The 14,145-nt window shown below is 43.1% G+C and overlaps 1 protein-coding gene across 1 annotated transcript; it reads left to right on the forward strand.

The window, feature by feature from the left end:
* nfatc4 (nuclear factor of activated T cells 4) lies at positions 1 to 12,503 on the forward strand. The gene is made up of 13 exons (XM_034555848.1): positions 1 to 339; positions 4,153 to 4,298; positions 5,858 to 6,370; positions 6,472 to 6,647; positions 7,097 to 7,259; positions 7,433 to 7,533; positions 7,862 to 7,963; positions 8,081 to 8,268; positions 8,706 to 8,846; positions 9,694 to 9,749; positions 9,931 to 10,057; positions 10,688 to 11,398; positions 12,264 to 12,503. Exons 1-13 carry the CDS (start codon positions 147 to 149, stop codon positions 12,332 to 12,334), a joined length of 2,688 nt encoding a protein of 895 aa, XP_034411739.1. The 5' UTR covers positions 1 to 146; the 3' UTR covers positions 12,335 to 12,503.
* The last annotated feature ends 1,642 nt before the right edge of the window (positions 12,504 to 14,145 follow it).

Raw genomic sequence — 14,145 nt, forward strand, 5'->3', positions numbered from 1 at the left:
AATTAGGAGAGAGACCAAAACAAAAGTTTTGGGGAATAACTTTTTTTTGTCTTTTTTCGAGGCGCACCAAAAGGACGTTAACGTCGCTCTCTCCGACGCAGGGAGACAACTCTTCTCCGGACCCTGTCCTTGCTTACCGGAGGGCGATGGGGGCCGCGCCGGGCTCGGGCTGGGAGGAGGGAGAGTTCGAGTTCAAGTTGGTGTTCGAGGAGGACCCGCTGTCGCGCCAGAGCCAGGGGCCATCCCCGGTGCGCGTAGCCGAGCCGGAGAGCTCCGTTCCCGGGGAGGAGAGCGAGTGCGCCCCGCTGCACCTGGAGTCCTCCAGCAGCACCAGCCTGGGTTAGAGTCATTTATGGGATGTCTGGATGTGTTGGAAGTCAAATGGACACAGTAGCGGCCTGAGCGGTGTGGCTTCTAATGCATGGGAACGTGTGTGTTCCCATGCATTGTGTGTGTGTGTGTGTGTGTGTGTGTGCGTGTGGCTTTGCATGTTGCATGTGCTGTAATGAGGGCCTTCATCTGCATGCCTGATTATGAACTCGCATGGCATGTGTGTGCGTGTCTCTCTCTGTAAGCATGTGAGCATGAGTATATTGTTGTTGTGTGTTTGTTTTGTGTCTTGTGTGCCTGTCCGACTGTAATCCTGTTTGTGTATGCATTTGCGTGCGTGTGCGTGCGTGTATTTGTGTGTTTGTGCATGCTTGCATGCAGCCCCAGACTCAATGTGTTTCTAATCAGCTGTGCGTGTGAGTAGAGTTAACAGCTGCCATCTGGGAAGGAACCTCAACCTCTGTGTACTGAACAGGCACCACATACACACCTCCCTCCCCACTCCACCTCCATCTCCCCCATTTTTCTTCTCACACACACACACACACACACACACACACACACACACACACACACACACACACACACACACACACACACACACGCGCGCTCGCACACACACCTTGTATCCTCAGGTCCACTCTCTTATTTGTTTCCCGCCCCCACACTGGCATTCGGTTGTATTACCACACCCAAAAGAGTGAACTGCAGGAGAAACAAGAGAGCAGTTCTTCACTCTGAGTGATACGTTTTAATTTTTCAGAGCGTCACAGAGGAGCTCTCTCTCCTGACACTCTGGTTGGCACCGGCTCCCGCATGGCATTAAGATGTCTGTCCTCAGATCTCCATATCTGTTGACGCAACCAAGCGATGTAACCAGTTTTACACGAGGTAGCATGCTGCCAACGATGGTGGTAGTACGAGACGACTTTCTTTAGGTAAATTATAGCAAAAAAGTCAGAATTTCGTGACAACATTGATGACATTTTTTTTTCATTAAATGTATACGAGTAATGTCCACAAACTGTCCGAGGCCTTCATAAAATTATTTAGTAATTCACAAGCAACGATTTAGAGAGAAGTCTGAAAGCAGAAATGTGTCTTTTTTTCTGCTTTCTTATCATGATCGTCATCATCTCGGGACCCCTCAGATTTAATTTTCAGTTTGACCCCCAAGTCACCTCAGAACCCAGAATGAAGTATTACACTGTAGATTATTTACAGGGTACTTTTAAACATGTTAGACTTGAAGGAGCAGTATGTAGCATTTAGGGGGATCTAGCGGAAATAAATGTAATATAATATTGTGAATGTTTTAAGTGTATAATCACCTGAAAAAAAGAACTGTTGTCTTTTTGTTATACCTTACAGTAAGCGTTTATATCTGGAGATGGAGATGGATACCATGTTTCTATAGTAGCCCAGAAGGGACAAACCAAACACAGTGTTTTCCTTTCTTTTAAATTCTCCTATATACGCTTGGCACACAGGAGAAGTTTCAGTTGGTTGCAATCTGCAAACTCACCACTAGATGCCGCCCAAGTCCATTCCACTGCACCTTTAAGATCCTTTGCAAAGAAAAGAACTTATAACTGTAAAGTACATTCGGTTGTGAGAAACTCTTCTGCTGGTTATGAACGCACATTTATTTTGGTTTCCTGATTATATATATATATATATGTATATATATATATACATATATATATATTATCCATTGTTTTACAAGAAAAAAAGCAAGTAAAGTCTGAAAAAATACCGTTGACGTTTTGTGTCCAGTGTAGCAAAGATATTTATTTGTTCCTTTGTTGTCCTGATCATCATCTCGCGACCCCGTGCGGGGTTCTTTTTGGGGAAAAGGTTAAAAAAAAAAAAATCTTACTTAAAAAAAAAATCTTACTAATCTTACTTAGCTTTATTGTGTTCAATACTTGTTAAGCACATTTTCGTGGCTCGTAAACGTTTCTGCTGGTCTGCACACAAACATTTGAATCATTGTTTCATGTGAAAAGAGAAGTTGCCTCAGCACTGCAGCTTTAACCACTTGGAAATATTTCTGTTGCCAGGAAACATTTTGAAGAGATTTTTTTTCACCCAGAGTCTTAATTTGTTGGCACTTGGCTGTTGTGTGTCAGCGTTGCCCAAAATTTGCCCCGTAGGGCGCAACAATGACCAGTCGGAGCCTCGCTCATTACCGTTTGGCTCCGTTTGGAGGCCGACCGCACCACGCCGGGGAAATGTTGTGGTGAGGACGGTCGTCTTCAGGGATATTATCCTTGTTAGGATGAACGGTTTGGCAAAAAAATTAAAGAAAAATGAAGGAGATGGAGAAAAGGCCTCAAATCATCAGTAAAAAAATAGCAGAAGAGTTGGGTTTGTTGGGTTTGTTGGGTTTGTTGCCAAATGAGCCAAATGTTCGGTCACAATTCCCACTTCGGCCGTTACTGCACAATTTGTGACTGTAATACATGGAAAACGTGTTGAAATAGTTAACACTCAAGAGTAGAGTTTAAAAAGGTGTTTAGTAAATTGTTTCCATGTGACTGTGCGAGAGAGTAATAGAAAACCAGATTCTAATATGTCGTGCAGATATTTTGTTATTGATGTGATGTGCACAGTATATGGCCAAGTTTTATATTCCCGAACGGGTGTTATCATTCACCACTTCCTGTGCTGCCTTGTCATGGAATACAAATGTGTTCTTGCATACGAGTAACAATACAAAAAGTGAGGAATAAGCATATTAACAAAGCATTCAAGTAAATAAATACAAAAGTATTTAAAGGAACATTTTTGGAACTTTTTGTTTGCTTCCTTGCTGAGAGTTAGATGTTCAGATTCTCGTATATCTAAATATGAAACTACCCCCATCAGCTGGTTAGCTTAGCTTAGCATAAACCACCTCTAAAACCACAACCTGTCCTTTTCATGCTTTTGGTTTTTGTACGGATTAAACAAACAAGTAATATTGTGTTGATCAGTGAGCTTTTCATTGGAGCCACGCTTGCATGTTTCCAAGTCTTTATGCTAAGCTACGCGTCTCTTGGCTCTGCTCATATTTACAGATATGAGAGAGCGTATCAATCTTTTCATCCGGCTCTCAGCAGGAAAAAACACTTACTCGTTTACATTAAAAGTGACAGAAAGACTGCGTTACAGAGACATTGAGTGTGAACTCCTTGAGCAAAAGTTCCATATGGCATCGATCAGTAAATCAAGGAGAGTCGATGTGTAATGAATGATGGAGGAATGTTAAAAAATGAAAACCCCCCCAAAAATGAATCTCTTCTTACCACAAATTGGGTTCACATTATTTCAAATGACATCTAATGAGTCTTGCTCAGGCCAGATGTTAAAAAGAACCGCACGTTTTGAGAGCGGTTATGAAAAAAAAAGATTAATGGGAGGTCACATGACCCCCAAAAACCTTCAACATGTGATGATAAAGGAAGTGCGTTTAAACAAAAGAGAAGAAAAGAAAGTCGTTTTTTTTGTCGAAAAGCATCCATTAAATTGCTGCCATGTGGAAGCAAAGGCGTATATTATTATAAAATGAACTCACTGTAAACTCTCCATTGGCACCGTTTCCTAATCAGCATTGTTTTCGCGAGTGAAACCAACTTTTTTTCTTCTTTTTTTTTCTCCACAGTTGCCAACTAGAGCGTGCTGTGAAGTGTTTTCAAGCTGTGCTCTGAACTTGTGATGTTTGCCACTTCATTTTCTAAATAGTGTTTTTCGGTGCCAGTGTTTGTCATGTTTTTTTTGTTTTTTTGTTTTTTTACACACTTTTTTATCACACTCCAGTCTGATTAGTCTTGCCATCAGTTACAGACAACCACCACTCAATCAGCATCCCCAGCACGCCACCGTCGGCCAATCAGCGGGCCGGGATGCATTCCCCGCCTCCGCGGAGGGCCCCCGCCAGAGAGTTCAGTGGGACCTATGAGAGCCTGCCGGCGCGCTCTGTACAGGTGAGACCACCTGCAAGTCCTGCTTGTTTATAATGAGAGGGGTTGAACCTGAGAGCATTAGTTTATGGACCATGGGGCGACGTCGGCCATGGGCCCTTCACTCACCAATGACATGTGGACTTTCTCCACACAATGAACAACTTTACCACCGGTTTGATGTTATTACAGCTAGAGTTGCAAAGGGGCGGAAAGTTTCCGGTAAATTCCCGGAAAGTTTCCACGGGAATTTTGTCTCGGGAATTTTGGGAATTTTGAAAAAAAGAATTTTTTGCAAAAGCATATAACAGGGAACTTAAATGTCGTTGAGAACAAGACTATGCACGCCTAGCTCAGCTGGACCCTGAATGCAGCTGGTTGGGAACATTGTCTGCCAGAAACATAAACATAAAACGTTCTGTTGTTTTTGAATGTCTTTGTCATCAGTGTTGTCTGAACGTTTCAGCCCTATGAGAGCGCTGAGTTGTGTAGAGGCCAAGAGCGGTATTGCAGACAGATAGAGATTTCAATCATAGCTCGCAACATATTGAAAAGAATAACTGAACTAGTTCATGGAGCTGTGAATTTTGAATTATGAACTATGAACTGAACTAGTTCATTTTAAAATGTGTGAACTATGAACTGAACTAGTTCATGTAGAAAGTGAACTTTCCCAACACTGTTTGTCATTACTTAGCATATTGATTACTTGGTAAACTGAAGCCATGTTCATTTTAATGCCAAGTTTATTTGTATACAGTAGACTAACTTTACAGCAGTGAGGAGGACGTTGATGAGGTCCAGGAAGAAAACATTTAGACCTGAAAGGATTCAGGGAAAAACACAACAAAAAAAATTTGGTTGGGGGGTGGCGATCATAGAGAATACACCTTTTTTATTCAACGTTCATGTTTGAATGTCATTTTTTTAATGTCATTTTTAAAAGTTGTATTATAAATGTTTGCATGCATGTCTGCTTATGACAAGGTAAATACAGTTAAATTACCCCAACATTTCCAGTTAATTCCCGTTAATTCCCGTTTATTCCCGTTAATTCCCGTGGAAAGTTTCCAACTTTGAATATTCCCCGAATTTTGCAACCCTGATTACAGCTGCCGAGCAACGATGCAATGATAAGCACTCATCATTATCACAAGCTTCATTTAGATAGACAAGTCTTTTTGAAGGTAAAGTAACACTTTAAACATTGTGTTAGGATGCCGTGCTCTCCCCAGTGTTGTTGATGCAACACCGTTGAAGTAAGGTAATATTAGTACAAAATCATATTAAAGGGTTTTCAGGTGGATTTCTTGCCTTCCAGAAAGCCAATCCCAACAGGTGTTCATCCAAACTGGTGATAGCCCTGCAACGAATTAGCTCCGCAATTAATGTTTTTCATCTTCAATCAAATATTTTGTTGTTCATGTTGGAAAGAAAGTGCCTATCAAAGAAGCCAAGGTGACATCTAATACTATACATAATAATACAGAGCAGAAAATACATATCATTTAATGATAAAATACTTCCAAAATAAATGTGAGGAACTTAAAGGTACCTCTTCTTCGCTCTCATCTTCCCTCCAGGTTTCAGAGTCCCGTGTGGTCGAGTGTCCAAGCATTCAGATAACCACCATCTCCCCTGAAGACGACCTAGCGCCAACCATTTCCAGTTACTGGGAGATGGGTGGCGGGGGTGGGTGGGATCGCGAGCGCCTCTACCTCCCCCTGCTGGACCCCTTCACCTACCGCGACAGATGCCCCAGCTCCCTCAGCCCCAGCCCCGGCTCCAGCCCTTCCTCCCGCGGCTGGCTCAGCCCCGCCTCCAGCTGCGACTCCCTGCTGGTGGAGGAGGAGGACCTGAACGAGGCCACAGTCAATTTCGGGCTCTCGCCGTCCTCGAGGCCCACTTCTCCCGGGGGTAAAAAACGTAGAAACTCCCCCCTGGTCTCCCCCTGTACTTCACGGAGGGGCAGTTACTCTGAAGAACTGCAGGGATGTAACCTCGAGGGCAGAGACTCCGCCCCTCAGTCGCAAGCGCCGCCCAGCAGCTGCGAGCTCAGCATCCCACAGAAAACCAGGAAGACGTCATTGGAACAGGTGAAGACGTTGGCTTCACATTCACAAGTCTCTCAATGGGAGGGATGATTAAAATAGGAAATAGTTAACCTAACCTCACAGTGAACCTTTTTGTTTTCCAGTTGTCATCCAGGGAGGTGGATCAGGAACAGGCTCCAGGCCACAGCTCCCCCTGCCCGCTGCCAGAGACCCAGCAGACCAGGAGAGAGCCTCCTTCGCTGGGCATGGACTACCTCTCTGTGCCTCCCGCTCTCGCCTGGGGCCGGACCCGAGCCAGCGCCCACAGCCCTCTATTCAGGCAAAGACACACAACTCTAGATCAATATTCAAGAAGATGTTCATAGTTTCCCCAATAAAAAAATAGCATGCAAAGAGAAAAAGAAAAAAAACATTACAATGAAATATTCACACCAACTAGTTAAAAAAAAAAATGCTATTTAAAGTTGAACAACATCAGCTCACAATGCAACAGCTGGAATGCGTGCACGTATTATCACTGTGACTGTTTCTTCTTATTCTTTCATCCCTGTGGAAGATGAAACAAATATATGCCTTTAAATTATGCGAAGGGTTTAACATATACATTTAAATACTTTTAACAGTAATAATGAACATTTACTCCTACTTTTTTACTGAGTGCGTGCTACAATGTCCATTTTACACATCATGTATAAAATTGTCTGCAAAACTAGTCATTCGCTAGCCTGCTCCCCGCTCAGCGTCGCCGTCCATCCGCTCCACCTGCAGGTCGAATGCCCTGCCGCCACTCGACTGGCCGCTGCCGTCCCAGTTTGACCAGTACGAGCTGCGTATCGAGGTGCAGCCCCGTCCGCACCACAGAGCCCACTACGAGACGGAGGGGAGCAGGGGAGCTGTCAAGGCCACACCAAACGGACATCCTATCGTCAAGGTGAACCCCCCCCCCCCCCCCTTTCCCCCCACAAAAGCACGAAGTAGAACTTTAGCTTGAACGTTGTGTTTTTCATAATACTGGGACAAAGTCTCGGGACACACGTTGCGGCTCACTGCCGTTGGCCTCGTCGCAGTTTGATTTCGCCCCTCACGCCATGTGTCTCCGTACAGCTGTGTGGATACACTGAGAGGAAGCCGCTCTCCCTTCAAGTTTACGTTGGAACGGCTGACGACCGATCAATCAGGCCGCATCCTTTCTATCAGATACACAGGTGAACTGAACTGCATTTCTTTTCTCTTTAAAAAAAAAAAAAATTATTCTCAAGCATACATTAATATTCAGGGCACGGCGTTTTCTTTTTGTGTATTTATCGTCTGTCCACTGGGCCTTTAAAAAAAATTGCGTAACTGACCACCAGCTGCTTCTAGTGTTGGTCCAGGAATTTGTTTGGAACAGTTGTTCTCAACGTAACGTGCTCTGATTTCTGACTGATGAATCTGATTTGTTCGAGGCGGTGCACCCCTTGAACAGGGAACCGGTGGATCACAGGAGGGCTGTTAAATTCATCTGTCCGTCCCCCCCCCCCCCCCACCTCTCAGGGTGACAGGAAAGATGGTGGGCACTGCCAGTCACGAGAGCGTCCAGGCGGGGACCAAACTGCTCGACATCCCCCTCAACCCCGAGAACAACATGACTGCACTGTGAGTGCAAAAAGACACTTTATACCTAAGAAGCAGACTCATCATTTTTGGATTGTTTGTGGAAGAGTGTGACAAAAAAAAAAAATAATAATAATAATTTTACAAATCGTGTCGCAGCATCGACTGTGCTGGCATCCTGAAGCTGAGGAACTCGGACATTGAGCTGAGGAAAGGAGAGACGGACGTTGGGAGGAAGAACACGCGCGTCCGCTTGGTGTTTCGTACCCACCTCCCTCTAGCGCCCCCTGCAGCCCAGCCTGGTCGAGTCCTGGCCCTGCAGGTGGCCTCCCTGGCCATCGAATGCTGTGAGTACCTGGTCAGATGCACTAAACTGCAAAGAGAATACACCTTTACGTCATGCAAAGGAGTTTGTAAAGCTCCTGTATGTAGGATATGTGGCATGCATTGCTGGGCATTTATTTTAACACATAGTTACTGTAAGGCACTTTAAACTGGTTATGAATTTAATACTGATTTCCTATGTAACCTACATAAGTAAACGAGATCATCAGCGAGAATATTGTCTATTTCTATATAGTTATTTGCTTGTAATCAGTAGCAGACTGTCAGACCCCTGCTGAAGTAAAATCAGAGGTTTTCTAAAGGAAATCTGGCGCTCAGAGACACTACCGCGTTTGTCCACAGGGACCGCCAGAATCAACCCAGAATGAAAGTTCCTTGCAGTAGCTTTAATCTGGGAGCACATTCAGTGGTTTACTCTGCCTGACTCTCCCCGCCTCAGCCCAACGTTCGGCTCAGGAGCTGCCCGTCATCGAGTCCGTCAGTCTGACCTCCTGCTCTGTGGAGGGAGGAGAGGAGCTTCTGCTGAGCGGCTCGAACTTCCTGCCAATCTCCAGGGTCCTTTTCATTGAGCGAGGGACAGGTAAAAAGTCCACAGAGGAGACACGGTCAGATCTTTTGTTGATCGAAATGAAGCCAGAGAAAAAGAGGACACAATTCTAAAGTTAGCAGAAAATTGTGATATTTTCAGTGATAACAGTGATATAATTCAGATAGGATCACTGATCATGATTCAATACAGCTCAATACAGTACTGGCCTTGTTTTTAACAGCAGATATATAACATTCAGTGAAAAGAATGCACAAATGATAACAGTTGTTTTATCTATTTCTAACCTGCTCATATAAGAGAGTTTTTATAAAGAAGCTAGTAATGTAGGCTAATAAGTCCACCAGTTTTAAGAAAATGAAATAAAGCACATTGTGAAGTGTCTCTATATGCAAAACATTTGTTATTTATTTATGTATAAAATATTGTTTTGTGAAAAAGAGTTAAACCGTCTCTGGGGGGACAATTAGGGGTTTTCAGGCTGCTGAATACATGCAGAAGGATTTTAGATCACACCTTTATCTTTTACATTTGTTAACATATAATGATAAAATATGAAAGTTGTTGCAGTAACAATAGGAGAAGAAGGGTGTACAAACTGCTCGTTATTTATTCTAGCAAATAGCAGTTAAGCTGTTGAAATAATCATCTTTTTCTTTATGCTTAAAAACAAGCGTCTCCTTTTAAAAAAATGCCACGCCTGTCCAGTTGAAGTTAAGATCCCATAAGTTTTATTCATCAGTGGAAACTGCTTTATGAGCCGAACCAACCTGCTTGACACAGTCAGAGCAAATTACACTCATTAAACCGACTGTGTGTCTTTGTGTTTGTATGTGTGTCTATGTTACACTTGATGATACCTTCGGTTCTCATCTATTAGATGGTAAACTGCAGTGGGAGGAGGAGGCTCATGTCGACCGTGACAACAGCAATGAGGTGATTTTGCACTCAGATAAATATGCAGGATTTTTATATTACGTCTTTAGATATGTGTCCCTGCAGATGTTTTACCCTTTTATTAATATGTTTTATGGATACAGCGTACAGGTAGAAGCCCAATTCCATTATTCCAACAATGTGGGTGAATAAAGTAAATCCTGAATCTCTGTCTTCGTAGTGTTTATTGTGCGTGAGGGTCCCCGCCTACAGCGACCTGTCCGTCAGTCGGCCGACGTCGGTGAGTCTGTACGTCTCCAACGGGAAGAGGAAAAGGAGCAGCACTCACTGCTTCAAGTATCTCCCCGGTGAGTGTGCACCGTATCCTCCATTGTTCCTCCTCCTCCGGTTGTGTGTTTATGTATTGGAGATGCTCTTGTGGCGCAACCCCATATACATATTTATATGTCTTTCTATAGTGTGAGGAGTAGAAACATTGTGCTAACAACATGAAGAAGAAATCTTACTTGTAAAAAAAAGGGAAGACCTTATTTTGGACATTATTTTATTCCATTTTTACATCATTAAGGCGTACCTTTTTCAAATATGTTTTTTATTTTCCATTGATTAAGTTAATTTTTCTAATAATTGTATTGGTGATTTTTGTTAAATTATATATTGTCCCAGATGTGGGTGATGTGGTCTTTTGAAAACATCTTCTATAATATTAAATACTGTGATGTAATGAACCTATCCATTATTATAAATGATAAGAATAAATAGTTAATGAAGATTAAAAAAATGTTAAATTAAGTTCACAGATCAAACTCCTGAAAAAGAATTATAATTAAATATAATTAAATGATATATTTGTACAAATATTATTACATATTATTAAATAATATTTGTATAAATACATATAAAAACATACCATTCAACATTCAAAGGAGAACGTTGAGTACAAAATATTAAAATATTACTTAAACTGTGCTTCACAGTGATGTTCAAAGAGGAGGACACGCTGCTGTCCCGGCCCTCTGTGCTGCCTCTGGATCAGGGGACCGTGTGTCCCGTAGGGGTTCAACCCAGCATGGACGTGGGCTTCCCCGTGAGAGGCGACCCCATGGCTGACGATCAAGGCCTGGGCTTCCACCTGCCCCCCTACCCCTCCGCCTACTCCCCTCCCTGCCCCACCATGGGTTACCACGAGGAGTACTGCTCCAAACCCGACGCCACGGCGAAGGAGCCCCGGGCGGCCCTCTCCGAGCGTCACCCCAGCTTCGAGAACCTGGAGCTGGGCTTCACCGAGCTCCTTCCCCCCTTGTACCCCCGCGGCCCGCAGCCTCCCTCCCCCTCCCCATCCCCGTGGCTGGACTCACCCTACCTTTCCTCCTCGCCCTCTCCCTCCCACTCCTCCTCTCTCAGCCCGTTTCCTGCCGGCAGTCCCATCTCGACCTCCCCTCTGCCTCCCATCCCCACCTCCCCTTACCCCCAGTACTCTGCTTATCCTCAGGATGCGTGTCCCTCTCCTCCCTCCAACCCCAGCCCATATCAGGACATGTACCCGGCACCCTACTCCCACTACGAGGGCTGGGACCCCCAGGGAAGGCTGCTCGGGATGGGACATGGGGGAGATAGGGATGCCAAGATCCAGGAGTGCCCCCTGGAGTTTACCAGCTCTTCTATGCACCACATTACATTTGAAGAAGGTGAGTTGCACGTATGTGTCTTTATCTTAGCGCATGCAGATGTTGAGAGGATGAATTAGGGTGCATTAAAGACTTGTAAAGGACATTCAGACACTATAAATGAATATTATTATGTACATTATGGATGGATGAGTGGGGAGGATGAATGTGTTGTAACATAAATAAATGAGTTTGTGTACACCTGTTGATTAGTTTAACAAGACAGCAACAGATATCAGTGTGTGTGATGTCACCATATATTTATATTTCAAAACTAGGACATGAAATTTAAATATTATTTACATTCATTCGTGCTCTGTACGATGGTTGGAGATGCCCTCAAAACATGCCCTGCTGGTCAAACATTATAAAATTATATTTTCATGTTCACATTACCTGCTTTGTCAGTTACCGATTGACTGCATGCTCAAAAACACAGAGGTTAAGATTTAGGCAAACATAAAAATATATATATATAATAAACAGATATATTTTCTTTGTATAACCCAGATAGGTAGTGAGAAGCACATTTAACAGTTAAAAAAATAAACTGATCCATTTCAATGTCTTTGGCACGTTCTGTATTTTATTGATATGGACGCTAAAGTTAATATATAACTTAAAAGTGAAGTTAATATTAGACAGATCTGGGCATACTCACACGTATCAGACGTTTGACATGTGCACGATTGAGCTGACGTGAACATCAACATAATCAAAGAGATTTATAGTTATTCAGATGATGCATTCTTTTCTCGCTGCTTGCTTTCCAAATTAAAGGTTAATACATACACGTTGAACACCTTTGATTGCGTAAGTAAGCCGAACAAACTGGTTTAAGGAGGTGCATGAAAGGATGGAGTGATGTTCTCTTCTCCCTCCACAGTGACGGAGTATATCGGGGAGGATATCCAGTCTTTCCAGTCGGCCTCGCACATGGACAACCAGCCAAACTGAGCTCAGAGCGGCTCATTGATAATCATCAGCATCATTTTAAAAATCTATTACGCACTTTGGTATTCGGATCCATCGCATCCAGTTCCGTGTGATGTCGGCAGAGCGGTTTGATTACCAGAAGACTGTTGTAAAAATGACCACAGGTAACTCTTTGACGTGGTTTTTATAAAGGGAAACTAATGTTTTTTAACATGTTTTCAATATAAATTATACAAGAAAGCGCTTAGGTTTGTTGTGTCTCGTGTGTCTTTCTTGCAAAAAAAAAACCCCAAAGGGTGAATCTAGGAGGAAAAGGGCATAATAACATGGAACATCTCGTATTCTCTACAATCCCACCGAACTATTTAAATAACAATTATTTATTTTTTCCTTAAGGTGTCTTTATTTTAGGATTGCACCAGCAGAAAACGTGATCCATCCTGCAGTAACAGCACGTGCGTCTCCTCTGGTTCTTCGACGTGAAAGAAATCTATATAGTATAGTAGTTTCGTGAGAAAAAAATGACTAAAAGTGTCAAAGACTGAACAAGACAAATCAACTTCAGACAACGTCTCGTGTTATCTCAGTCGAAGCGGAGCCGGTTTGTGGAGAAAAGTTTTTTTTTTTTTTTTTTTGACGTGACCAGGCTGTGACTCCTGGAGCTGTTTGAAAGGTTCGTTTGAGAAATAGTTTGTTAGATCCTCCTCGAAGCCGAGCAGGTTTTTGTCTTGAAGAACAGTGACACCTGGGGGGGGGGGGGGGGGGGGGGGGGGGGGAGGGGGGGACAACAGGGAACGACCACGACTGTGCGCAACAACAGCAACTGTTTCATTCGGCTGTAAAAAAAAAAAAAAAAAAACCTCACAGGTCTTATTTTATGTGCCCGGTGTACTTTCTCTACTAAAAAGGAGCGCGGCGACAAGAAAAGAAAGACAGGAAAGTGTTTTGTTATTCCAAAACAGCAGCAAAGGCAGTAAAAGAAAATACAAAAAAAAGACCCTAAAGTGGCATTATATGTTTTCTTTGACAGTTTTATGGGTTGAAAATGGTTCGGTGCAGCCATAAAAGGGCATGTGAGGAGCTTCAGACGAAAAAATAAAAAGCCTTAATGGTGAGGGATGGATGGAGTCGGCGCAGAGCTTCTTTTCTTTGAAGAAGAACCGTAATACTATCATGCCATTCGCTTTGCCAGCTCCTCTCTTTTGCTCTCTGGCTGCAGCTCAGGAAAGTGCCTGAAGAGCTGAATGTGGCAACAAAGAATGGAAGGGAAGACTGGAAGAAAAGATGAGTGCACTCCCCTTTGCTGCAAATATTTGTATTTGTTTATTAGTCATCTTTGGGGGAAACATTTTTGTTGCACTGCCATGCGGGTTTTTGTGCATCTTAACATATTGACATATTTCCTTTATTTAGATACAGCACTCTTAACGATACAAATAAATAATGAATCTCCCCGAAAAAAAACGTTGAGCAAACGGAAGTTTGGTGACTCGCTCTTGTGACTTTATTTATACATTCTGTGACAATCAGAAGATTCTTTGTGTTTCACGGTCTCTCGACGCAAAACACACCGCTTTCGTTCATCATTACATTACATTATTTTGTGTTGCATAGTTTCCCAATCTGTGAATAGACAAGCAAGGTCACCCTGACTTTTAAAGCTGCTAAATGACCCGGTGAAATATTTAATTTTCATTGAGCCGTGCTTCCTGCCCCTCAGATGCTTTTGAATTTGAATTTTGCAACGCTTGATTCAACAATCAAATACGGTAATAAAAAAACTAATATTTACTACATCGTAACTTCTTGTATTAACACAAGCGTATGCTCCT

Source organism: Cyclopterus lumpus, chromosome 17 (assembly GCF_009769545.1).
Source record: "Cyclopterus lumpus isolate fCycLum1 chromosome 17, fCycLum1.pri, whole genome shotgun sequence".
Taxonomy (NCBI): domain Eukaryota; kingdom Metazoa; phylum Chordata; class Actinopteri; order Perciformes; family Cyclopteridae; genus Cyclopterus; species Cyclopterus lumpus.

Excerpts from the sequence above, each read along its gene's own strand:
- nfatc4 (XM_034555848.1), top strand. The coding sequence starts at position 147 with ATGGGGGCCGCGCCGGGCTCGGGCTGGGAGGAGGGAGAGTTCGAGTTC. Across the intron at positions 6,648-7,096 it reads GCCCACAGCCCTCTATTCAG|GTCGAATGCCCTGCCGCCAC; the intron begins GCAAAGACACAC and ends CTCCACCTGCAG. Across the intron at positions 8,847-9,693 it reads TTTCATTGAGCGAGGGACAG|ATGGTAAACTGCAGTGGGAG; the intron begins GTAAAAAGTCCA and ends CTCATCTATTAG.